The sequence below is a fragment of the Vulpes vulpes genome, chromosome 12 (genome assembly GCF_048418805.1).
Source record: "Vulpes vulpes isolate BD-2025 chromosome 12, VulVul3, whole genome shotgun sequence".
Lineage (NCBI taxonomy): Eukaryota > Metazoa > Chordata > Mammalia > Carnivora > Canidae > Vulpes > Vulpes vulpes.
The window spans coordinates 130226507-130252980 of record NC_132791.1 but is presented as its reverse complement, the minus strand read 5'-3'; the positions used below and the strand labels follow the sequence as shown (position 1 = coordinate 130252980).

General features: G+C 42.2%; 1 protein-coding gene across 1 annotated transcript; it reads right to left on the bottom strand.

Annotated features, from left to right (window-relative positions):
• Window positions 1-12233: 12233 nt before the first annotated feature.
• On the bottom strand, window positions 12234-24866 carry MMP27 (matrix metallopeptidase 27). Its single transcript, XM_026006705.2, has 10 exons — window positions 24765-24866; window positions 23695-23933; window positions 22540-22688; window positions 22310-22438; window positions 17318-17479; window positions 17019-17139; window positions 15653-15783; window positions 14465-14624; window positions 13417-13520; window positions 12234-12475 (listed from the first exon to the last, which is right to left on the bottom strand). Exons 1-10 carry the CDS (start codon window positions 24864-24866, stop codon window positions 12234-12236), a joined length of 1539 nt encoding a protein of 512 aa, XP_025862490.2.
• Between the last annotated feature and the right edge of the window lie 1608 nt (window positions 24867-26474).

The following is a 26474-nucleotide window of genomic DNA, read 5'->3' as shown; positions in this document are numbered from 1 at the left end:
TTTACTGCTGCATTATCTATAATATCCAAACTATGGATTCAGCCCAGATGTCTTTTGACAGATGAATGGATAAGGAAGATGTGATGTATATATATATATACACAATGGAATATTACTCAGCCATCAGAAAGAATGAGATCTTGCCATTTATAATGACATGGATGGGGGATCCCTGGGTGGCGCAGCGGTTTGGCGCCTGCCTTTGGCCCAGGGCGCGATCCTGGAGACCCGGGATCGAATCCCACGTCAGGCTCCTGGTGCATGGAGCCTGCTTCTCCCTCTGCCTGTGTCTCTGCCTCTCTCTCTCTGTATGACTATCATAAATAAATAATAAAATTAAAAAAATTTTTAAAAAATGACATGGATGGACATAGAGGATCTTATGCTAAGCAAAATAAGTCAAATACCATATGATTTCACTTATGAGTATAATCTCAAAAACAAAACAAACAAACAAATGTGGAAATAGACCCATCAATGCAGAAAATAGATGGACAGTGGTGGAGGGGAAAGGGATGGAGGATAGGCAAAGTGGATCGAGGAGCGTGGGAGGTCAGGCTTTAGTTATGGGATGGATAAGTCACAAGAATAAAGGTAAAGCACAGGGAATAGAGTCAGTGATACCATGAAGGTGTGATGTGGTGACAGGTGGTGCCACACTTGTGGTGAGCACAGCATCATGTATAATGAACTTAGTTGTACACCTGCAACTAATGTGTCATTGTGTGTCAAGTATACTTCATCAAAAAAGTAATCCCTATGTTATTCTTTTTAATGGTTACATTGTATTTAGTTGTGTGGGTGTATAACAATTCAAGCAGTCCTTTATTTACATTCAGTCAGTTATTTCTAATAATTTACAATGAAAAACAATGCTGCAATGATTTTCTGTGGATATTTAACTTTGTGTACATGGGAAAATACAGCCTTTGGATAAAGTCGTATTGACTGAGTCAAAAGAAGTATTTTTAAAAAAGGATTTTTTATTATTTATTTAAATACACAGAGAGGAGAGGGAGGCAGAGACACAGGCAGAGGGCAAAGCAGGCTCCATGCAGGGAGCCCGACATGGGACTGGATCCCCAGTCTCCAGGATCACGCCTTTGGCTGAAGGCGGTGCTAAACCCCTGAGCCACCTGGGCTGCCCCAAAAGAAGTATTTTAACAGCCCTTCAATTACCTTGTAGTAGCTTACACCTGTACTAGCAGGACATGAGAACACATTTTATCCTATACTCTTATCAGCGTTATATATTATGACATTAAAAGCAAACAAATAACTTTGATGATCTGAAGGCAAAAAAAAAAGTACTGCAATGCTTTTTTTTTTTTTTTAATCTCATTTCTTTAATTATGAGTGAGATTGAGCAGAGGCTCGTATGTAAGCCTTCCTCACTGGTCATGATTACTACTATCATTGGACTATTTTCCTACTGAGCTGGTTATCATTTTCTTACTGATGTTAAAAAGAGCTTTCTACATTAAAAAAGGAGACAATCCCTTCCTATATGCATTTTTTTTCTATTTTTTCCCTGTTTGTAGACTTCTTGGCATGAAAACATTAAAATTTTTATTTTGTCGAATTTTTATTTTCTTAATTGTAATTTCTGGGTTTGTGCCTTATGTAAGAATGGAAAATGTTTTAGAAATTATCCTGTGCATTTTGGTACTTTGTCATGTGTTGTGTCATCTACAACACCAGCTCAGGAGGAGCAGATCCTTTTCATTTGGATTGTTCAGAGAATCTCAAGCCCCACCCATGCCATCTCGCATCAGAATCCACATTTTATCAAGTTCCATCAGTGAGTCACGTGAAGGTTGAAATCAGAGAAACACGTGTTTGCATTTCCCCCTTTATTAGGCCGGGGTCAGACCCCAGACCCTGTAGCATAGATGGAGGAAAACATCCTCAGCTCACTGAAGTTCTCCGTAGGTGGCGCATTGGGGATGTTTAAATAATACTGAAGATTCAAAGATTTACATTCAGAAAATTGTGAAAAGCAGCCTTGACCCACTGCTCACTTGGGTAGGAGGGAATAAATGAGGCTCAGAGACAGTGAACAGGTCTGTGCCTCTGAGCGGTGATCTCAGAATGCCTGGTCCTGCTGTCTGGCTTCATTCTCTTCTGGCCCTTGGTTTGAATGTTCTCTCACTGGCTGAACCTGGTCTTTCCTTCCTGATCAATGCCGTGGAGATGAGAAGGTCCCAACTGGGTGCAATCACGCTCCAGAACCAAGGTGTTGACTTGCCCTGGTAGGCTCGGCCTGGTCAGTAAGGGCCCAGTCCCTGCAGAGCTGGTCCTCCTCCCAGGCTGTGACACAGAAGCTGGGGGTGAAGACAGAGGAGGTGAGCCTGGCAGCCGTCCTTGGGCAGGAGGAATCAAGCAGCCTCACAGCTAGTCACACATCACCGAGAGGAACCTTCTGTCTCTGTCCTCCAGCTGTTCTTGTGAGCAAGCTCCTTTTCGAGTAGTATGGGACACTGATGTAATGAGGATCCTGATGCTTCAAACACGTTTCTGAGCCCTCAGAGTCCAAGTGATGTTGGTCCTTTCTGGGGGAGATATTTCACAACTAGCTTTAGTTGTTGGTCCAGTGCTCCAAACCTGGGGGCCGGCCAAGGCTGTGGCCTGCTGTCTTTGGGGACTGAATGGTCTCTTATGACGAGGCCCAAGTGAATGACATGCTGACTCCATGCGGGAGACACATGGCACTCAAGTGGGGCCCTCGGGATGGAAAGGGCCGCGGGCTGCCCTACTTCACATCCTGCAGCTGTGTGCACAGAGCCAGACTCACCAAAGTCAAAGGGGCAGGAGCTGCTGGAAGGTGGAGCAGGTGTTCGGGACCCAGAGGGCACCAAGAAACCGAGGAATGCTGCAAGCTACTCCAGATGGTCTGCAAGAAGCTGCGTTCTGAGTGACTCAGTGACAAGGGGTAGCCTTCGTGGGTACCCGGCTACTGCACCCCGTCTGTCTGCACGCGGGAGCCTCAGCCCCAGCCCTGGAGGGTGGTCACAGGGCACTTAGCTGGAGGGTTCTCCTGTGCCGGCCGGCTGCGCTCGCTGCCACCAGAGGGGCCGTGTGTGCACCCTTCCAGGGACGATCAGATAAGCCTTCCTGCCCTCAGGGCAGCACATACATGCACCTCCATGGGCTTGCAACACGCGGCCCTGACAGAGGTCGTTGTGGGGCATGAATAAGAGGTGGGCCCGGGGAGGACTCAGTGCCATCTCTACTGTCCTCCCCTGTCCTTGGCATTGGTTCCTGTGCTATCATCTTCACTGCTGTAGCCACTGTGGAGTTTTCAGAGCGCAGTCTTGGGACCCACTATATCAACATCACCTGGAAATGCATTAGAAATGACAAATGAGGCTCCAGCGGAGAGGAGATGTGCTGCACCCGAAAGCCTCAGGGTGAGAACCACACTCTGTCCTAAGAGGCTCTCCAGGGATTCCCAGTCCACATTGGCATTTGGAAACCACTATTTCAAGAGTTCAGCGCTGCTCAAAGGCGGGCTGGGCTGCTGGAAAGGCAGGGACTCTAGCCCCAGCCTACTGAGAGACTGATGTAATTAGACCAGCAGAGAGGAGCCTGATCATTGGTGAAAAGTGCCCACAGTCATTCTAATTGTGGTGCGGACCAAATGTCTGTGTCCCACACCCCCTGCCAAATATGTGTGTTGTAATCCCAATACCCAGTGTGATAGGACTGGGAGGGGGCCTTTGGGAGGTATTTGGGTTAGATTAGATCATGAGGGTGGGTCCCTGATGGTGGGATTGGTAGCCTTATAGAAAGGTAGGGGCTGCAGACACAGAGGGAGGGAGCGGGGCTCAGCAGGGGTGGCAGCCCCTCCGAGGGCACAGCCTGTGTGTAAGAAGAGCACCACCAGCCAGGTGTGTGAACATGAATCTCACGTTTAAAGCAACTCATCATGTATCTTTATCTTTGTAAGGTGGATGTATCCCCAGCAGCATTTTTTCCCTACCCCTCAGGGGTATCTTGAGAACCAAATGAGATCACGGATGTGGACGTACTTAGTGAAATACTAACTTCTAATGTCACAGTTGTCATTCTTTGTGTATGGAGTTCAATGCAAATAGTCTGCAAGCCACTCTTTGTAGCTATTTTTGCTATTGTGAAATAAGGGGGAGGTTCCTAGGCTGAGAGGCCAACAGCTGCCATGCAGTCGGGCCCCCACTCTCTCTGACACTCTGAGGGCAGTCTTCATGCACAGGTGCCTCCGGGTTACTGTTGTGTGTCACTCCTGTGTTGTCAGGTTGCTTAACAGGGAATGTACCATGCTTCTTCTATTTCCTTACGCATATTGAGAAAAGAAACCACAGCACTTGTGAAATAGGACTTTGGTGAAACGTGTTGCAGAAGAGCCAGGAAGCCTATTGCGATAGAGCGTGCTGGCGGCTGCTCCAAGTGTGGGGTGGGTAGGAGAGTCAGGCTCTCACAGTTGCAAGGCCAGCATGTCTGTCCAGGGAGCTTGAGCTGGCGTGGGTCCTGGGCATCACAGGATGTTAGAGCACTTGTGCCTGTGAAGGGAGGGCAGGTGTGGATGCAGGAGCTGGGACATGGGGACCTGGGTGGGAAAGCTAAGGCCTCAGAACTTCATTTCTTCATTTGTAAAACACAACAATATCCACTCCTACAGGATAAAGGAGATACCATAAAGCAAATTGTGTTTGGTGAATCGTCACTATTATGATCATTTACAGAATCCTTATTGAACTGGCTTCAGGGGTGCCTGGGGGCTCAGTCAGCTTGGCATCTGACTCCTGGTTTGGGCTCAGGAGTCATGGGATCAACACCTCTATAGGGCTCTGTGCTGAGTGCAGAGTCTGCTTCAGATTCTCTCTCACTCCCCCTTTGCCCGCCACCCCCGTTCATGCTCTCTTTCTCTCAAATAAATAAATAAAATATATATATATATTTTTTTAAAGAGGGATGCCCGGGTAGCTCAATGGTTGAGCATCTGCCTTTGGCTCAGGGCATGAGCCTGAAGTTCTGGGATTGAGTCCCACGTCGAGCTCCCTGCAGGGAGCTTGCTTCTCTGCCTATGTTTTGGTTTTTCTCTTTCTGTGTTTCTGATGAATAAATAAATAAAATCTTAAAAAAAAAAGAACTGGCTTGAGATACACATCCATGAAATAAAGAGCTTAAAAATAACAGCATTTTGGGTTGATGATGAGACACCCATCACCCTCATGTGGGCAGGCACTTGGTTCTGATAACGTCCCATTCTTGCCATCAGGCAGGCCTGAAAGTGGGCTGTTTTTCTAATTTGCTGCAATGATTGGAATGGAAAATGATGAAGTTTTTTTTTATTTTAAAAGAAATGATGACTCTAATCCTAAATTCTTTTTTTTTTAAAGACCTTATTTGTTTATTCATGAGAAACACACAGAGAGAGGCAGAGGGAGAAGCAGGCTCCCCACTGAGCAGGGAGCCCCATGCGGGACTCAATCCCAGGACCCTGGGATCACGACCTGAGCCGAAGGCAGGCGCTCAACCTCTGAGCCACCCAGGCGCCCCTAATCCTAAATTCTTGAATTGATTCTTTTTGTTGTTTCTTAAAGCAAGTTCCATTCTTATAGAAAGAGAAAAAATGTCAATAAAGTTTATAATACTTATAAATACTTATAAGACTTATTAGGACAAAGTCTCAGCAGCCCCCAAGGCCAGAATTGTGGCTTGCAGACCATTCAGCCAGGACGCGACGCAGAATTCTGGACATCATGGACAATAGTTCTCAAGACAGTGTGATGGAAGTTTGCTCACTTTGTAAATTTTTCCACATAACAAAAAATGTATTTATATTTTCTCGGATTTACTAAATAAAACCATGACATCCGAGGTTGACACAGCCAACTTCACAGCTTTGGAGAGTTGTGCTTTGCTCAGATCTGGGAAGCTGGGACTCGTGCCCGTCCCCAGGTACGGATGAGCCCACATGTGACAGCGAGGGTCCGCCGGTGGCCACGAGCCGTGCTGACCCTTGCAGGGTGGAGGAGTGGGCTTAGGCACACCTCCTGGGGAGCCGACGCCCACAAGACCAGGTGCCCACGAGCCGTGGAGCGGGGGCCTCACGGCCAAGATGCCCAGCACCGTTCATCTGCCATCGGCTCATGACTAGGGGTCGGTTTTTGGTTTCTTGTTGCCTCTCTCTGGGTCAGCGCCCCAGCGACCTAATCCGGTCCTGGGTCTCCACAGGTGACAGGGTTTATAGCCCACTGGCAGGCTCCCCTCGGACTGCAGACCTGTGGAGCCATCTGGATTCTCTGCTCAAGGCTGTTCCTCCTCGGGCTCGGTCGCCCCAGCCAAGGCAGGCTTCATCCTACCTCCGTCCGGGAGAAATGATGGGTTACCCTCGCCTCCCTTCTTGACCTCACCCGCACACATGCAGTCGGGAGCAAATCCGGCCATGCCCCCTACAGAACACACCTTCGGCTACTTCTCCCGTCCCTGCCATCATCCGGGTCAGAGGAGCCTCCAGGCACACCTGTCTCTGCTCTGGGCTCCTGTAGTTTACAGTCTTGGAGCAGCCGGAGGGATTCTTCTAAAATGAGAGTCAGGTAATAATTACATTGCTTCTCTTCTCAAATCTCTTTAGAATCTCGAGTCTATATAATGACCTATGGGGCCTTACCTAATTGTCTCCTCACCGCTTCTCCACCTTCGTCTCTTCCCCTAGTTTCTCCCAGATCACAGGAGCCTCCTCACTGTTCTTTAACTCAGCCTCAGGGCCTTTGCTCAGAACTGTTCCTCCTGGAGCACTCTTCCCTGGAGATACGGTTTGCTTGCTCAGCTCCATCAGATTTTAGGGCTTAGATCTTCACTAAAAGCTCTATGTGAGTCATCCCCACACCCCAGCTGTGTCACAACTTAAGGTATTAGTTATGTGTCAATGGAAAAACAAAAATCATTGAGTATTTGAAACAGGGGGATTTAATGCAGCAAATTAATTCTATGGGTGATGGAAGAGGCGGAGAAGCCAGAAGAGACAACGGACAACCCAGACGCTAGGGAAGGACTGTATTGCCCAGCGGGAGCAGAAGCTGAAGCCCTGAAGAGACAGCCAGCACTAGAGATGCTGCCTCGGGAGGGAGGGAGCTGTGGGATGAATGCACCCCGCACCCTGACACAGGTTGAGCCTGCAGGGGTGGCACCCACCACCCTGTTCCAGCCCAGCAGGGACACAACCCAATCATTTTTCTCAGAGCATGGATCATGCTTGACATATTTACAATTTTTGGTTTATTTGTGGTTTCCCTGCCTTGACTGGAATGTGGTGCCCATGAGGCAAGGGGCTTTGCTGTCCTTGGCTCTTACATCGGTGTGAGGCAACCAGTGGGCACTCAGTAAATGTTTGTTCAGTGGAAGCATATGTCTCAACAGACCATGCATCTGACTTACAGCAGACATTGAATAAATATATGTCGAATAAATGGGACTAATTCATGATTTTCCTATTGGGTCAGTGTTATGTGAAAAATAACAAGGTGCCATCTTGAACGCAATCCATCTCAACAGATTCTCTAACATAAGACTCCTGAGAAGATCACATTCTTTATAATTTATGATGCATTTTCATATGTGATTCCTTAAAATCCCTGGCAGCATGTTTCCAGAGAGTTTTAGACTCCTGTACCTTCCATATCATCTTCCTGAATTTGCCCACTTGAAATCCTCCCTGTTTGATTCTTTCTAAGTTTTGAAAGTAGCTCAGAAATCTGAAATTCTGAACCCAGTTTGCCCAAATAAATAAATAAACCAGCTTGAAAATAAATCTTGTACTATTTAATAATAGCAAAATTGAACACTATAGTTCAGAAATAAATAGACAAAAGTAGTTTACTAAATCTCAAGATTAAAACCAAATCTGACTTTGTGGTCAATTAAGCAATATAAGCTGCATGAAACTATTCAGAGTGGCCAGACAGAAATATTTCTCTATTCTGGAAACTTGTCTCTTTAAGGAAGTCTTAAATTCAGTCTTGACTATTCTCTTTGTATTTTCCTGATCTCATCTGGAAATCACATTTTAAGTGATTCGTATTTAGAAGAGCTGTATTCTTATCTCCCTGTGGAAACTGCAGGTGCATCGTGGTATCTAGGTTGTGCGTGACTATAGACTTAACATTTATGATTCTGTGACCAATTTAAATATGTTAAAGGTATTTTTTAGCTACTGAACTTCCTTTCTAAGACTCTTTATAGCTGAAGACAAACAGGGCACTGAATTTCGGCTTGAAGATATGTAATGTGTTTAAATGATCTTCAAGACCAAGAGCAAAAAACCTGTTATGTTTCCCTTTTGAAGAAGTGAGCACTCAGGTGAGTGGGGAGAGAACATCCCACCCTGACAAACAGGAATGTTGTGGTGAGTTGTCTTCAGCAAGAGGAAGTTCCAGTACCTTCTCGCCAGGCGAATTCACTTCTGTTCTGTAGGTGGCTTACATTCCAAAATGAAAAACTATTGTTGACAGTCTTCTTCATGCTTGCTTTTGAAGTTGTTTCTTTGTTTCCAGACCTGATCACGACCCTTGAGCAAACTGTCAGGACTCAGCAAACTGGAGCAGAATCTAGTGTTCCAGTTAATTTGTTTCCAGGAAGTGAATGGCACAGCTGGGAAAGAATTGGCTCATAGTTTATTCCAATTTTGAGAAACTCTGAGACTGGGTTCTTGCTTTTCCAATTGTACTTTGGGAGAAATCATTCAACTCACCTAATTAAATAATGCTGGCTCATGCCTGTCAGGCACTGAGAAATGGAGAAACCGAGGTACATAAGCTCAGGAACTTGCCCAAAGTCCCATAGCGAACAGGTGGAAGATTTGGACCACAGGCCTAAGCGGCTTGGCGCTAGAGCCCATAATCTTGCCCAGCCTCCAAGCTAGCAGAGGGAAATTAAAATACTTTCTTTAGGAAGAAAGGTGAATGTGTATTCTGGTGCTCTTCTCTAGGAGAAAGACATATCTTATTATTTTATTTTATTTATTTATTCATGAGAGACACAGAGAGAGGCACAGACACAGGCAGAGGGAGAAGCAGGCTCCCCGTGAGGAGCCTGATGCAGGATTTGATTCCAGGACTCTGGGATCACGTCCTGAGCCAAAGGCAAATGCTCAACCACTGAGCCACCCAGGTGCCCCAAAAGACATAGCTTCTTAAGCTTTTTTTCCAAGAAAGGGGAGGCACGCCACCTTTAAGTTACAATAAAACAAAGTTACATTTTTGCTGTTGTGCATCAAAAAAAACAAAAAAAAAAAACAAAATAGGAATATGGGTTCATCATAGGAGGCAAAGCAGTGTGTGTGTGTGTGTGGGGGGAAGACGGAGGAGCAGGGGCTGGGAGGTTGGCTAAGGGACACTGAGAATTAGAATGGTTTCCCCCCAGTTGCTCAGTTAAGGGTCTTACAATTACTGTAGGATTTTGGAAATCAAGTTTACTTAAATTTCAAAGGCTGAGTAATATCCTATGACGTCTAGGTTATGCTTATAAATGTCTAATATAGCTCTAATACTCAACATGTATTCCTCAGAAAACTGTGCTTTTAGACATTCCATTGGTTTATTTTTATTTTTTATTTTTTTATTTTTTTATTTTTTTTTCCATTGGTTTAAAATAAGATTATTTTTATAATCCTTGTCCTCTCCTATGGATCAATATTTCTTTTGAAAATCAAAGGGAAAGTAACTGCCCATAAGCAGATCTGAGTGCAGTTTCAGATGCTCCCCAGATTACAATGTCACAGGCATTTATGCTGCAGAACTGAGAACAGATGCAAGGAAATGAAATAAGCCTGATCAGCAGTTGGGAGTCCACTAAGTGCAATGCTGCATTGCTCTTATAAATCAGGGATCCTGAAGTACAGTTAACACGTAATACAATTCACTACTTTTACACGGTCTTTTTTTTTTTTTTACACGGTCTTAAATACACTCAGTAGTATCTCCACCACCATGATCATGACACAGAACATCTCCATGCCTTGCATCCCTTTGTGTTCATCTCTTCACTGGCAAGCAGTGCTCTGCTTTCTACCATTTTACTTTTGGCTTTTCCAATTTTTGATATAAAGGGAGTCATGTGATGTGTAGTCTTCTGTGTCTGGCTTCTTTCACTTACCAAATGCTTTAAGAGTCTTCTATGTTGTTGCACGTGTAGTTTTCTGCCGTCTGGATGAATGCACCACACTTTATACATTTACTGATTGATAGACATTCAGGTGGTTTCCAGCCTCAGCTGTCATAAATAAAGTGATCATGAATGTTTATATACAACCATTTGCATGAGCTCATCCTCTTTTTTCTCTGGTAAGTATTTAGGAGTGGGGTCATAGGTCACATGGTAAGTAAATGTTAAATATTTAAGGATTAGCTCAACTGTTTTCCAAAGGAGCTACATGATTATTAATTCTCACTACAAGAGAGTTCCAGTTACTACCTCTTCTCAGCATTTGGTGTTTTCATTTGAACCTTTCTTTTGGGTATGGTATGTAGTGCTGTGGAGCATTTCTTTCCATGTTTGTCACTCAGATAGAAAATATTCTGGCCATTAAAAAAATTAAGCTGTTTGTCATCATCTTTTTGGGTTATAAAAATTCTTTCTGTATTCAGGACACAAGTCTTTTATCAGAAATATGTTTTGAAAATACTTTCTCCCCATGTGTGGCTTGACTTTTCATTATTTTAATATTTTTGGAAGAGCAAATGTTTTCAGTATTGGTGAAATTTAATTAATCAGTGTTTTATGGTTCATGCCTTTTATGTCCTTTCTCAAAATCTCTGCTTAATTTAAGGCCACAAAATTTTTAAAAATATTTTCTTTTAGAGGTTTTATGTTTTTGATCCTTCTACTTGAGGTCTAAGCCTCATTTTGAGTTAATTTTTGTGAACCATGTGAGGTTCTTTGTGTGTGTGTATATGGATATTTTATTATTTCAGCATTAATTTTTATATAAAGACTAACCTACAATCTACTATACTCTAGGTATTAAGCTGTACTTAAAATGTACTTTCTATTTCAAAAAAGCAATAACTCTTTTCTATATCCTTTTTAATAGGAATCTGGGAACAGTGAACTTAAGGTGTGGAATGTGATTATAGATTTTTTATGTATATGTTCCTGAGATGTTTTATGTATATTTTCCATCAGCTGACACCTGTTTAATCTATCACCTCATCAGAATCAAGTTCCATTGACAACCTCCCATGTTTTGGGTCAGCAAAGTCATGAAGAGATTACCAAGGTTTTAGATTTGATAGTGGAAGTTACAATCTAACCATTAAGAGTTTATAAACTCAACAAATAAACTCGGTGTAACAAAGAGGACAGGAACTTTTTACCTATAGGTTTCAGCTCAGGTGACTCAAATATTTCAAACACAGGGAGGAAAAGTCTTCATTTCTTGTATATGAGATCAGTGTATAAAATCTGATCTTAAACTCTCTAAGGATGGTTAAATGCACTGGTCTATGCTTGGGAGATTGGAGGGACCCTACTTTCCTCCTCCTCCTGGTTTCCTAACTGTTCGGGGAGCACCTGTTGTGTAACACCTGTTGCATCTCCCTAGGTTCTCACTCCTCTTTGGCAGGTGAGATAAATTCCTTGATTGGTCAATTTGGGAGCAGAAAATGGGTAGCTCCACCCTCTTTCTCTCTTTTTGGGCTCCATGCAGCCTATAGAAAGCTCATATTCTTTGTGGACACCTGGTTCTTTCCAGTTCTTCCCATGACTGTGTGTAAGTATGTCTTATTCTAGAATATGATATTAGGAAACTAGCTTGCCCACAGGTACATTCCATAATATAACTTTTATCAGTAGAAAGGTGGCATTTTGCTCTCCCAACTGTTCATTATTTCTCAGTGGGTTCAGAGCATGAGGGATGCAGTTTATTGAGTCTCTCCCACTGCAAAGGTCCAGACAAAATAGGATGCTACCGAGTGGTTTAATGAATGCCTGCAGTATTTAGTTGTTATAAGACACATGACTTACTTCTTCAAGTTCACAAAGCATAAAACAGGGTTAAAGTATAGCAAGAGTTTTGCTTGTATATCATAACTTCCTGTAAAAAGGATCAGATAGCTCAGTATATCAATGGACTCTTTTTCCAAAGATAATCTAGAACCAGGACTGGCAGTTTATGTGTAAGAATAGTTCTATTACATTTTGAAGCAGAGTTCAGATTAAAAGACCTCTGGGGGTTTACTTTCGGTCTATGAGTTTTATTGATAACTATAGATTTTTTTCAGCACATGAACAATATTGAAAATAAGCAAGTTTAAATTCTTATGATAAAATGTCTCTACTCCTCCTGAATGGACTTCTTCACTGACACTAAAATCAGATGATACATTTAATGGTTCTTTACACCGAAACCAGGTATTAATTTTCATTATTCTGGTGATGTTCTTTGCCTTAAGGTCATATTCAAATTGCTTTGATCCACGGAAGAAATAGAAGAATCCTAGAGAAAGAGAATCACCATTAATTAACTTGCACAACTCTATCATGATTCCACACTTGTTAATTGTATGCATATGGAATAACATAATTGAACATTATGGAGAGAAGAGAAACTTGTGTGTTATCTACATACACTTTACTACTGTCACATGAGAAATATTGTTATTTTTATTTTCCCCAAAGAAGAAGCCACAGTGTGACCATGAATGTCAAGGGGCTTACCACCTTCTAGCCAGACTGTGGTTCAGGCCAGAGGCTCTCAAACTAGGTTTCAAAACAGTGTCTTAGCAAGGGGGAGAAGCAGCCCTGGGGGTGGGCTCTACATCCTCATGTTCCTCACATTGTTCTGCTCTGTGTGTTTCAGGTGTTAAGGTTTTGTGTGAGATTTCACCGCCCTGAAAGATGGTGTCACGCAGAGAGCTTCTTAGACTCTTGCTTATTCCATGTCCTGGGTTGTCATCCGTGGTCCAAGTCTGAAGATGCGGTAGTTGCGTTGGTTCATTAAACTGCCTGAGATTCCTCTGAAGTGGAGATTCCTGTTTCTTACCCACAATCTGACTTCTGCCTCAGAAATCTGAAGAATTTGTAATTTCTCACACAATCCCCAAGTGCAGAGTAAGCTACACACATAATAGTTGGCGAGTCACTCTCCAGTTCATGTGCTTGGTCAGTTTTCACACTTTTAGGGGCTCTCTTGGATCAATGATAAGCAAAATTAATTTTGGTACTTTTTGCATATACTTGAAATGGTATAACAGAATAAATAATTCAGGACTTACTAATTCAGTTTGTGAGAATGCCTGCCTGGCTAGAGTATATTATTACAGGTACTTGAGAATAGTAGAATCACATGAAAATGGAAGCATTTATATTTCTGTGCTGTCTTCTTTCCTGACCAGGAAAGTCTTGCAAGTATCCTACAGGGTTAGCATTGATGCTCACCTTTATGCTGGAAAGCAGCATCGACTCGGAGACCAACTCCCGGGAAGTACTTCACCACCCTCCGTGGGTACCCTTTGTCCATGGTTTGGGTCACTTCATCATACCTGGATGCAGGGATTGGAAAAGTTCCCAAGGGATCTTTGTTTTGGGGAAGCTTAATCCTTCCACTGCCCCACTTGGAGTCAAATAGGGATGTGGAGAAAAAGTAGCCCTAGTAGAAGAAAACTAATTTGATCAATAATGAAAAACAGGAGCACCTGGGTGGCTGTCCATTAAGTGTCTGTATTTGGCTCAGGTCATGATCTCAGGGTCCTGGAATGGAGTCCCACATCGGGCTCCCTGCTCAATGGGGAGTCTGCTTCTCCCTCTGCCTCTCCCTGCTTGTATTCTCTCTTTCTCTCTCTCTCAAATAAATAAATTGCTTTAAAAATAAAAACATGTCAAAGTTTATGTTTGGTTATAATATTTGTAGGATCTTGAAAATAAGAAATGATGAGGGGAAAAAGCCACATCATTAGATTGATGCTATTCTGAGGGAGTATCAAATCAGAGTACGGGCTCACAAAACAGACCCTATAAACTACAGAGAACACACTGCTGGTCACCAGAGGGGAGGTGGGTGGGGGGTGGGAGGAACAGGGGATGGTGATGAAGACATGTACTTGTCCTTATAAGCACAGGGCGATGTAAGGAAGTGTTGAATCGCTACATTGTACACCTAAAACTAACATTGCACTGTATGATAGGCACACTGAAATTAAAAAAAAAAAAAAGTAAGAGTTCAGCTTGGAGCTTTCGCAGATTTTGAACAGATATGTTTGTGTTATTAGCAATTTGGTTGGCATCACCAGCTTTATTATTTTATCTTATCTGTATGTTGGAGAAAGGTCTTTGGACTCCCTGAAACATTCTGTTGTTTGGTGCATGTCATCTACCCGAGATGGGCTTCAACATAATTGACATTAAGAGGACTATATGTTAATTCTATTTCTGTCCATGTTAAAGTGATGCAGAATATAGTGAAGAGGTTGATTGTCTGCAAACTTACCTCCAGCACCAAATGCCCACAAAGAAGTAGGTTTTTCTAGTGCTGTGGTCACAAACAGCTGCATCAATTTTCTTCACGCTTCTTGGAAAGCCAAGTGTACGGATAGGTTTGGGAAAATCTGGCAAGACAGCATATCCTCTGATCATCCAGAAGTTGTCATCTAAGAAGAGAAAAAGTGATTATCTTCTGATCTATTTCCTAGAGGGAAAAAGATGTCTTAAGAAATTTGAAAATAGATACCTCATCTCTCAGGACTTAGTAATCTTATGTCCCCATTTATTCTTACTGCCTTCTTTAGCTGGTTTTATCATTACAGTGACACCAACAACATACACTGTTAATAGTGAGCATGCTCACTAGTGTGCATGTCAATTGGTTTCAGTGGATTGATTATTTCTCTCACTCTGACAAAATAGTCAACTATGTTTGTAAATGTTCTCCTAGATTTCAGCCCCCAAGTATTCTCTCTCTTTTTTTTAAAGATTTTATTTATTTATTCATGAGACACACACACACACACACACACACACACACAGCGGCAGAGACACAGGCAGAGGGAGAAGCAGGCTCCATGCAGAGAGCCTGATGTGGGACTCGATCCCAGGACTCCAGGATCACGTCCTGGGCCAAAGGCAGGAGCTAAACCACTGAGCCACCCAGGGATCCCCCAGCCCCCAAGTATTCTCAAAGGCAAGTAATGTGATGAAATCCATATAAAAAGTAGTATTGCCAAGTTAAATATAAGATTCCGGTTAAATTTGAATTTCAAATAAATAATGACTATTTTTTGGTATAAGTATATTTAAAATATTTCAAGGAACATACTTATGCTAAAAATTATGCATTTTATCTGAAATTTAAGGCATTTTGTATTTTTATTTGTTGAATCAATCCTAGTAAAAAGAGAATATAAAAGACAGATGGGTTCCCTTTAATTGGCAGAAAAAAGATAGTTTTTTAGTTTTTACCATACAGGTTTCTTTTAGCTCCCATGCAGTTGGAATGATATTTGTCTTCACAGCTAAAGAATCCCTGGATACTTTTTCTTTATGATAGGAACCCACAGTCAGGGCAGAAGCACTCTCCATCGGGCCCACGCATGAATATTATGTTCCTTGCCCCAAAATACTCACCGACCAATTTAGACATCCAGAGACAGAAGAGAAATCGTGATGGAAAAAAAATTACCTTTAAACACTAGCATCTTATCTTTGGGGTTCTCATATGCAGCTTGAATATCGGCTGGCAGAGAGGGCCAGAATGAAGAGATCAGTTCAAATTCAACATCAGTGATGTCGTAATAGATCCTCCATACGTGTCTGTGTGAAACAAAAGACACTTTCACAAACAGCCTATATTGCAGTGAAAACACTGTAAACCTTGCCTTTTGTTTAGTTGATTAGCAGTCTCCTCAAATAATTTAGAACATTCACACAATTTTCCTCAGCAAATTTACATGGTTGTGAGTCCAGTCCTACCCTTTGGACTACCAAGGTCAGGACATGCCTTTGTGTCCACCCTCCTGCAAACTTAGAGTAGCAACCTACCCATAGCTGAGTGCACAGTGGCCTCATTTTGGCCAAATCAGCAATACTCAAAATTCCAAGGCAACATATCTAAGAAAAACTTTTTGAGCTGATGTTTGCTAGAATAAAGTTATCATTGCATGCTAACATATTTTCTCAGATTTCCCTCTCTGGCTGTAAAGTTCTGAGTCTATGAATGAGACCCAAAAAGTCCTTCTTTTCCATTTCCTTTCCCATGCTTACAACCCCACTCTGATGTCCCTGATAAGTAGCCTCAGCCTCTGCTGTGTGGAGCATGGCAGTGATAGCATGCCATCCAAGTGCTGGATAGACTGTGGGTGGAAGGAGACTGATTTCAAATATCCTTTTCTCGTGCCCCATATGCTTGTGAGATGGTCTATGTCCCAATACTTTTTATGAAAATATAGTATGGTATACTCAACTGACACATCATGTTGCAACCTAAGTCCAGTAAGTTATACACGGTGGAGAAGAGAGTTCCCACCACAGCTAACTCTTTGTTGATGCAATGTTATGGAATGGCCTGCTCATACATGTTTAACAACTGGCTCTGTAGGTAGGAAAAAGACCTAATTTTTATCATTTGCTGATTTTCCAGGGTGTAAATACTCCAACCATGGCCAGTTTCAAGCTACAGAAGTGTTGTGAAGTGGTTTACAAAATTCCCCAAAATTTAACAGTTGGTTCCTGAAATGGTATAGGTCGGATCCAGCACCACTGGGATTGGTGTGTTATTCTAGCAAAGAAGTCACTGAAAGTGACTCTACTCCCCTTCTTATCCAATAGCAGTTAAAAAATTTGCTTAAGAACATTTAAAAATTAATTTATCAAACGAGAAAGAGATATATACACGTAGTAAAACATTCAAGGAGTGTGGGCAGTTATAAAATGAAAATGAGATGGAACAATTCTCACTATCCCTGTGAATTTCCTCCCTATTTATCTCCAGATATCTTGAAGAGAAGAATATTCATAGGAAGTTGAGGTGTTTAAGGGAATGGGTTTACCTGCCTTTAAAGAACATTACTTCTCTGCGGAAAGTGGTGATAGCATCAAAAGTCAAATCAGGGTCACAAGCATGGAGTATAGTGGATTCCTTTGGCTTAGCAGATGGCTTAGGTAGACTCCCTTTGATGAGAAAAGAAATATCACAGTAAATTAAGAAGGCATGTGGAAATACCTACAGAAGGATCTTACCCAAGTGGATATTTTCTTCATGGTGCTATTTCAAGAAATTTTTTTTCACTTCCTTTCTGGAAAGTTTCCTATTTAGTTCACATATATTCAGATTTATGATGTTGCTTACCATAGATAGATTGGATTCCATTAATATCGTCCTGAGAAAGTGGGTATTTGTTAGGATCCAGGGAGACATAATTTGGAAACATCAAAGCTGTTTGATCATTGGAGTGAGAGAGTCCCAGTGCATGACCAAATTCATGAGCAGCCACGAGAAATAAGTTGAATCCTTAACAAAAACAGGAAAAATAGGGGTATGTTGGTCAATCAAAAGGAGAACAGTTGCATCTGAGATTAGAAGTAACTAAGGGGTCAGATGGAAAGTCTTGCCATACAGTGGATAATTCTTCTATGCACCATCATTTATCTGGGAAATATTTCAACACTAGTAATAGGCATTAGTCATATCATGAAAAACTATGATCCATATCAAGCAAATGGCAGGAAAGAGGTGTGAGAAATGGATATTATTTAAAAAAATAGAAACCAGTTTTTGGTTGTTGCTGGGCTGTACTGTACATGATCATGTCTCTCCTACTTGTATCCTTCAGAAGTTCTCCACTGGCTGTAGGATCAGGTCCAAACACCTTACTTACTATAGCCCTCCATGATCTAGTCCCTGCCTTTTTTCCAGACTCATATTTTATTTTCATATTTCATGAACCAACCATTTTGAATCATTTGCATGTCTCATCTGTGCCATGTTCCTTCTAATCTCTATGTCTTATTACCTCCATACTATTTACCCAGAATATTATCTCTCCCACCCCCTGTTTGCTGAGCTCTCCTTCTTGTTGCTCAGGAAATCCTTCTAGAATCATCTCCTTCTTGAGGCCTCTCTTACCCCCACTTTCACCCAATTCCTATCCTCACTGAGTTAAATTCCTTTCTGCATTTCCATAGTCTCAGTGTTTAATTCTGTCATAGCACATAGGGGACAGCACTGACTATTTCTTTTATGAAGTGATGCATCTTTTCAGGGACTGTGTCTTAGCCACCTTTTATTTCTGGTGACTACTGAACAGTCTATCAGTAGTGGGGGCTTAAAAATGGTTGCTGGAGCTTTTTCGCAATGGGTTTGCGAAAACCACCGCTAACCCTAAACCAAAATGGGAAAGGAAAAGACTCACATCAAAAGCATCATCATTGGACACGTAGATTTGGGCAAGTCTACCACTACTGGCCATCTGATCTACAAATGTGGTGGGAGCAACAAAAGAACTATTGAAAAATTTGAGAAGGAGGCTGCTGAGATGGGAAAGGCTCCTTCAAGTATGCCTGGGTCTTGGATAAACTGAAAGCTGTATGTGAACTGGTATCACCATTGATATCTCCCTGTGGAAATTCAAGACCAGCAAGTATTATGTGACCATCACTGATGCCCCAGGACACAGAGGCTTTATCAAAAACATGGTTACAGACACATCTCAGGCTGACTGTGCTGTCCTGATTGTTGCTGCTGGTGTTGGTGAATTTGAAGCAGGTATCTTCAAGAATGGGCAGACCCGTGAGCATGCCTTTCTGGCTTACACACTGGGTGTAAAACAACTAATTGTTGGTGTTAACAAAATGGATTTCACTGAACCACCCTACAGCCAGAAGATACTAGGAAATCGTTAAGGAAGTCAGCACCTACATTAAGAAAATTGGCTACAACCCTGACACAGTAGCTTTTGTGCCAATTTATGGTTGGAATGGTGACAACATTCTGGAGCCAAGTGCTAACGTGCCTTGGTTCAAGGGATGGAAAGTCACCCGTAAAGCTGGGAATGCCAGTGGAACCACACTGCTTGAAGCTCTGGATTGCAGTCTGCCACCAACTCGTCCAACTGATAAGCCCTTGCATCTGCCTCTCCAGGACGTCTACAAAATTGGTGCTATTGGTACTGTCCCAGTGGGTTGAGTGGAGACTGGTGTTCTTAAGTCTGGCATGGTGGTCACCTTTGCCACAGTCAATGTTACACCTGAAGTAAAGTCTCTTGAAATGCACCATGAAGCTTTGAGTGAGGCTCTTCCTAGGGACAATGTGGGCTTCAATGTCAAGAACGTATCTGTCAAAGATGTTCGTCATGGCAACGTGTCTGGTGACAGCAAAAATGACCCACCAATGGAAGCAGCTGGCTTCACGGCTCAGGTGAGTATCCTGAACCATCCAGGCCAAATCAGTGCTGGATACGCACCTGTGCTGGATTGTCACAGCTCATGGCTTGCAAGCTTGCTGAGCTGAAGGAGAAGATAGATCGTCGTTCTGGAAAAAAGCTGGAAGATGGTCTCAAGTTCTTGAAATCTAGGGATGCTGCCATTGCTGATATGGTTCCTGGCAAACCTATGTGTGTTGAGAGCTTCTCTGACTATCCTCCTCTGGGCCGTTTTGCTGTTCGTGATGTGAGACAGACGGTTGCTGTGGGTGTCATCAAAGCAGTGGACCGGAAGGCAGCTGGAGCTGGCAAAGTCACCAAGTCTGCCCAGAAAGCTCAGAAGGCTAAATGAATATTATCCCCAATACCTGCCACCCCAGTCTTAATCAGTGGTGGAAGAACGGTCTCAGAACTGTGTGTCAATTGGCCATTTAAGTTTAATAGTAAAGACTGGTTAATGATAACAATGCATCGTAAAACCTTCAGAAGGAAAGGAGAATGTTTTGTGGACCACTTGTTGTTGTTTTTGTGGCAGTTTTAAGTTATTAGTTTTTAAAGTCAGTACTTTTTAATGGAAACAACTTGACCAAAAATCTGTCACAGAATTTTGGTGCCCATTAAAACAAAAGTTTAATGAGAAAAAAAAATGGTTGCTGGATATCCAGGTGTTTGTTTGGATGAAAGACTGGTTAGATGCACCTTCTACACAAGGCATAGTCCCCTGAACTTACCCATATTAGAAGTCTCATCATGCATGGTGAAAGTGCCTTTTTGAAGATGTGGTCTATATATACTATAGAATATTACTCAGCCATCAGAAAGGACGAATACCCACCATTTGCTTCAACATGGATGGTACTGGAGGGTATTATGCTGAGTGAAATAAGTCAATTGGAGAAGGACAATGGTTTCACTCATATGTGGAATATAAAATAATGAAAGGGACTATAAGGGTAAGGAGGGTAACTGAGTGGGGAAAAATCAGAGAGGAAGATAGACCATGAGATACTCCTAACTCTGGAAAACAAACAAAAGGTTGCAGAAGGGGAGGTGGTTGGGGGGATGGGGTAACTGGGTGATAGGCACTAAGGAAGGCATGTGCTGTGATGAACACTGGGTGTTATACTATATGGTGGCAAATTGAATTTAAATAAGATTAAAAAAATAAAATAAACGAATATATTTTAAAAATTTTTAAAATAAATAAAAAAATAAAAAAGTTCCTCCAAACTAATTAAATAAAAGCAATTACAATTTTGTATAATTAAATAAATAAAAGAAAGTACCTGTTATCTCTCTGTCTCTCCCGCTAGTCTGTAGGTTTCTAAATAGAAAAGTTTGTCCCAGGACTTGTAGTGAAACCTATAGATCCTACGGAAAAGGCTGAGCCCCTGTGATGGAGCCTTGTCCAATGATGTTTGCACAAAACAAACATGGAATGGCCTTCAGGCTTTTCTGTTCTGGTCTTTGCTCATGCCCTTGTCTGGCGGGCAGTATCACGGGGTGTGCTTTTGGACAAGAAGGGAAAAGTGACTCTTTGAAAAGATAATTCAAACTCAGTTCATCTCAATGACTTCTAACCTTTATGTTAGCATTTCAGACCCTATGTGGTCTGGCTCCTATTCACCATTTCCACCTGCTACTTGAGTTGTTTGGGCTATTCTATCCAGAACATTCTCTACTCCACTTTGTTTTCTGAGTTCCTGCTTAGCCTTTGGCTCAGGTTTGGTATCACTTTCTCCCCTGACCTCTGTATTTGGATTAAATTTCTTGCTTTACTACATTGCTATAGTTTCCTTTATCCACTGTTGGTCTACTGATTTTAATTGCCATTTGAGAGTGTGTATCTCCTAGACTGTAAACTCCTCAAGGGCAAGATCTCTGCCTTGCACACTATTGTGTACTCTATTTGTATCACAAAGCCTGGGTCATGGTGGATGCTGAGTAAAGGATTTTTGATTGACTTCATTTGCCAAAATTGTAGAGCATCTATCATGTGCTGATTTGCAGAAACTACGAAACTGACCCACAGGCTATCTGGAGTTACTTAGTCAGAACTGAACTGTGATCTTATTTATCACCTATCAGGAGAGCCATAATCTCTGCTTTCCTGGGACCCCAGAAACCAGACACCAGACCCAAAGTGACTGTTGTCAAGGACAGTAAATGGAGTGGGGCGAACCTGAGAGTCTACTGAGCCTGCTCCTTTGTTGGATGCACATACTTTTACAGTAGTAAAGTTTTGGTTTTTGTTTGAAAAGTAATAAAATACTTCCTATTTTAGTGCAGGCAGGCATAGTAAAAGAAATAAGATCAACTCAGTTGGTCTGAAGGAATAGGTTGGATAAAGATTATCCAAGTATTGGAAGTGGAGTATTGGGCAAGTATTGGAAGTGGAGGTTCATGCCTTCAAATAAACCTTCAATGGGTATGAGCCCACATACCACCCTTCATTCACTAACTCAGAATTACCACCTCCCTAGAGTCTTCTTCAATCCTGAAGCCACAGAACACTTTTACCATTGGTACAACACATAGCACACTTTGTCTTGTAGGGCATGTGGTGTGGTCTGGGCTTCACATCACACAAGATTGTGAAGGGTTAGAACTTTTCTAGTATAAGTCTGTGGTCTGTCCAATGCCTTGCACAGTTCCAGGCACATGGTGGACCTTCAGGCATTGTGGGTGTGTGAATGAATGTTCAGATCATAGAAGGATTAGCACCTTCATGAGGGTATTGTGTGGTTAAGGCTCTGACCTGTACAAGCACAATTATCTGAATAGATTGAACACTTTCATCAATGTCATTTTGGAATATGGCAAACTGTGGGGAAATTGGGAGATGAAAAGCAACTCATTGGAAAGCTATTTCAGGGATTTCTTAGAATAATAAAATTTTTCATGAAGAAAACTGGGCTCACCTGCTCCATCCTTGGTCCAATTTTCATCTTCATCGAAGTGAGTGTCTCCACCCAAACCCAGACCAGGAGGAAAGGCATGGCCGAGGACTCCCAAGGGGCCATCAAAATAACGAGGACACCGGCCGTGGACTGAGATACAGTTCACAGGAGGGAAAAGGTCAGCCTCTTCATATCTCCTGAGATGGAAATAGCTGTTTTTTTTTTTTTTTTATCTCTGCTGGAAATCTTACCTCGGGTCCTAAAGGCAATCATGATGTCTGCAATCCCCTTGGAAATCTTGGTGAATGTCAGCGGAGTAACTCCACTCCACACTTCTAGGCCATTCTGTATAGCCTCGTCCACATCCACTCGTGCCATATCTGGCGTATAGTTTACAATTCTTAAAAAAATTAAAAAAACAGATCACTTTGGGGTTACACATGCCTGTAGGCACACAGACAAAAAGAAGATGGTTTCTTATCAATTGTGTGCTGGAGTAACTTCTAGTATCCTACTATTCTTGCATTGGTATAATACCTTACGATTTCAATCAAGCACTTTTACATATTCTGTATGATCCAATCCTGCATTTGCCCTATCAGGTAGTATAATCCCCTCACTTTAACAAATGGGAATCAAAGAGGTTCAGTGACTTTCCTAAGATCATATTCTGAGTGGGAGAGCATTAATCACATGTACATGCTTGCTGTGTACCTGAATGTATTATCAGTGCATCCCCGATAGAATGGAGATCTGCTTTCTCAGATGGCTTGTGGAAATCAGTCTTACACATGCATCTTGTATTAAGAGTCTCTCTTGAGAGCCTTAAAGAGTTAGTTACTCAGGAAAATATTTTCCTCTGGTTTATATTCCCTATCTTGCTGAAGCTATTTTTAATTCCTAAGACTCAATAAAGTGAAGGAAGAGCTATGAGAAGTACCCTTCGGTGTCTGCCAGTAGGGCTTGGGAGCAACAGTCAAGGCCACCGACTCAGGCCGGAAGCACACATCATCGTCTTTCTGCCAATGAGCCTTTCCTTGAGATGCCTGGGAGCAAAGGCCCCAGTTCAACCCCGGGTCCATCTGAAATTTGATGACTCTGACTCACAAGTGTCGCTAACATGAACTGGTTGTACTTGAGCATACTCCAGCCATATCTTCAGCCATCTGCCTGTGCTGCCATCTGACAGTGCTTCTGGTCTTGAATATATATGCAAGTGGCAGAAGCTAGAGATGAAAGCATATCGGCCAGAGCCAGTCTGCTGGTAAGACTGGATAGAATAAATTAGATCTGTGAAGGGCCATGCACCAGGGAAGTGCTCTATAAAATAAACTATTATTATTGTTCCTTGGAGATCATGTTCCTGTGTTTGGGATGAGTGGGAAATAAGTGTGCAGAAGCATTACCTGTACGTGAGGTTGTATTTTCTCCACCCTGGAAGGGTGTAGCCATACTGACCCACATCAGGGACTCCACACCTGGGTGTCTTCATGATCTCAAGAGTGTTTGAGTCCAGTTGTCCAGTCACTGTCAATCCAAAAAATGCTTGCATTTCCCGAATTTTGCCAACTAAGAGACTCTTGTTCTTGCTTTGAGCAAGATGACTCCCTTCTATTTCAAGAGAGTAGAACTGGTTGAGATACGCCTGACCAAAAAGACAAAAAAGGGTACAGACTACAGGACAACAACTCTGTATCTCAGGACAAAACAAAATCGCCTGAAATGTTTTTTGGCTGTGTGTGTGTGTGCGCGGGGGGCGGGTGGGGGGTGGAGAAAGAAGTCAGGAGTCAAGGGAGGGAAGGAGTGAGGAGGAAAGAAGAAAGGAAGAGTCATCCTGCCTTTTCATTTCCAGGAAGTAGCTGAGCTGTGTGACCAAAATTATCTACACCACACAGCCCATAAAACTCCAAACCTTTACAGAAGACAATCAGCTGCTTCTACGTGTTAAAGATCACATATCTCACACATTTTTGCTGCTACTTTCATTTTGATGTTTCCTTGAAACAAATTCTAGAAGAGATGTGTGGTTTTTTTATTTTGCAAATTTAATTATTTTAACCAAATATGGCAAATTCACTGGGCTGATTTTTAGAAGAAATCTCCAAGGCAAAGTATTTTTCACGCATGTAGGAGTAAGAGGATCTAAAGTTGTAGCTAGGACCTCCTGGTTGGTACAGAAATTCTCAAATGATTTAGAAATGTTTAGAAATATAGAAATGGAGAGATCCCCATTTCTCCCAGGGATGTCCCCTTTCTCCTGCCTCTGCCTTCACTCGGACCCATTGCTTGAAGTGGCAGCAAGTCCTCCTTTTCCACCCCACCCACCCTCCACCCCACACTCGGTTACTTGGTGTCCTCAGAGCTAAGGGGAAGTAGAGGATTCTTTTGTAGGAATTTTTTGCCATTTTAGCTTCCAAGGCAATCAGTAAAGTTAATTTTCACTGATAGTCATTATTAACATGTATTGAGACAGTACCTGTGCCAGTTGCATGTTTTCTTCAGTGTCCATCTTTTGTTCTGTAGGAAATGCAGATGAAAATGTTATAAAAAGAAAAAATTGAAGCAGAAGGCTCTTCATTCCTCTCTCTTTTCTGTCGAAGCCTGTTTCTGTTTCCACAGAATTTAGAAAACAAGAGCAAGACGTGGCATGAATTGGCTTGTATCATCATTTAATTAATAACAGAAAAGAACATTTGCCATGAAGTGTGTCATGATATGCTTTTTTCCCCTTAAGTTAACTTGATTTTGCAATCATGATCTGTAGTGTTTGAATAAACACAATCACTGTTCATTATTGAACTGAATATATAATAGGAAGTCAGCCTCCAATAGGAAGTCCTTGCAAAGTTGGAGGTTTTCTTATTTTTGAAATTCTTGAGAGTTTATAAAGTGATTTTTTTTAATGAAACTCCAGAATATCTTGGATAGAAGGGTATCATGAAAAGACAATTGAATCAGGAGTCATTTGGGGTTACCCAAATTACCCCAATATAAACATCCCATGTTTGTTGGGCATCTGCTATTTGCCTGTCACCATAAATTGAAGCATGAATAAGATGCCATTCCAATCTTGTTGGGGAATTCAAACTTGTACAGAAATTAATGCCAAACAAAACCAAGGCAAGTGGCAAAATGTACACTGAGGATTCCAGAGTGTGAGAAGAGCCAAAGCTGATGCGATGCCTCGGTAGCTTCAGCCAGGTGGGGCTTCCTCTGGGTCTTGAAGAATGGGTAGGATTTGGATAGCACAGAGGGTGTGGGAGGGAGGGCACAGGAAGCAGTTAGCCCAGCAGAAATGAACTGCTGTGGATATGGCCAACTAGAGCACATGTACATGTACACAGCTGAGGGAGATGGGAATGGACACTCTGAAGGGTGCGAGGAAAATGAATGTTTTGGATATTTTCATGCCTAAGAATGTCCTTATTCCATCCCGGCACCTGATTGAGAGAGCGTCTCTAGAATGTCAGACTGATATAAATTTTCTTTAGAATGTTAGACGTTAGAGGCCCCTTTCCATTGTTTTCTAGAATCTAGTTGCTGGGAAGTCTTTTTTTTTTTTTTTTTTTTTTGAAAATGAAAGTCCTTTTTATCACTGTTAGTTCTGAGCTGCAGGACATTTCTTCAAAATGTGGGCGCAGTAGGATATTCTCTCAAAAGCAGGCACGGTTGGGCTTTTTCTCACCCCCATTAGTTGGGTTTCCCTTCTGGTAGAGGCCAGCCCTGACAACTGAAGGCCTTCCTGACACTGCAGACCATTGGCTGTATAGCCCAGCTCCCTCAGAACAGAGAAGCCCAGAAACAGCTGAGCAGACCAGGTCTCCTTCCCTTCCCCAAACAGGCCACTTCCCATCTCAGGCAGATGAGAACGTGTTGGCATCTAATTCACATACCTAACGTTCACTCTTCAAGTCCATCGGTTTTTAGTGTTCTCTGACTTGTTGCTGGGAAGTCTTTAATTCTGATTCTTGATATGTTTTCTTCTGAAAAATGCTGGAAATATTCTCTTTATGCAGATATTCTGAAATTTTGTAATGGTGTATCTTGATGTGATGTTCTTTTCTTTTTTCTTTTTCTTTTTGCATTAATATTGCTGGACAGTAAGCAGCCCCTTTCATTATGAAAACTTCAAGAAAATTTTCCTGTTGTTTCTTTGATAATTTCTTTCCTCTTGATTTTCTCTTTC

What these genes read in the sequence shown, in the direction of transcription:
- MMP27 (XM_026006705.2), bottom strand. Translation starts at nt 24,866, where the DNA reads ATGAAGAGCCTTCTGCTTCAATTTTTTCTTTTTATAACATTTTCATCT. An exon ending in GATTGCCTTTAGGACCCGAG is followed by an intron (nt 22,439 to 22,539) that starts GTAAGATTTCCA and finishes ACTGTATCTCAG; the next exon opens with TCCACGGCCGGTGTCCTCGT. An exon ending in GTGGGCATTTGGTGCTGGAG is followed by an intron (nt 13,521 to 14,464) that starts GTAAGTTTGCAG and finishes CCCTGCATCCAG; the next exon opens with GTATGATGAAGTGACCCAAA.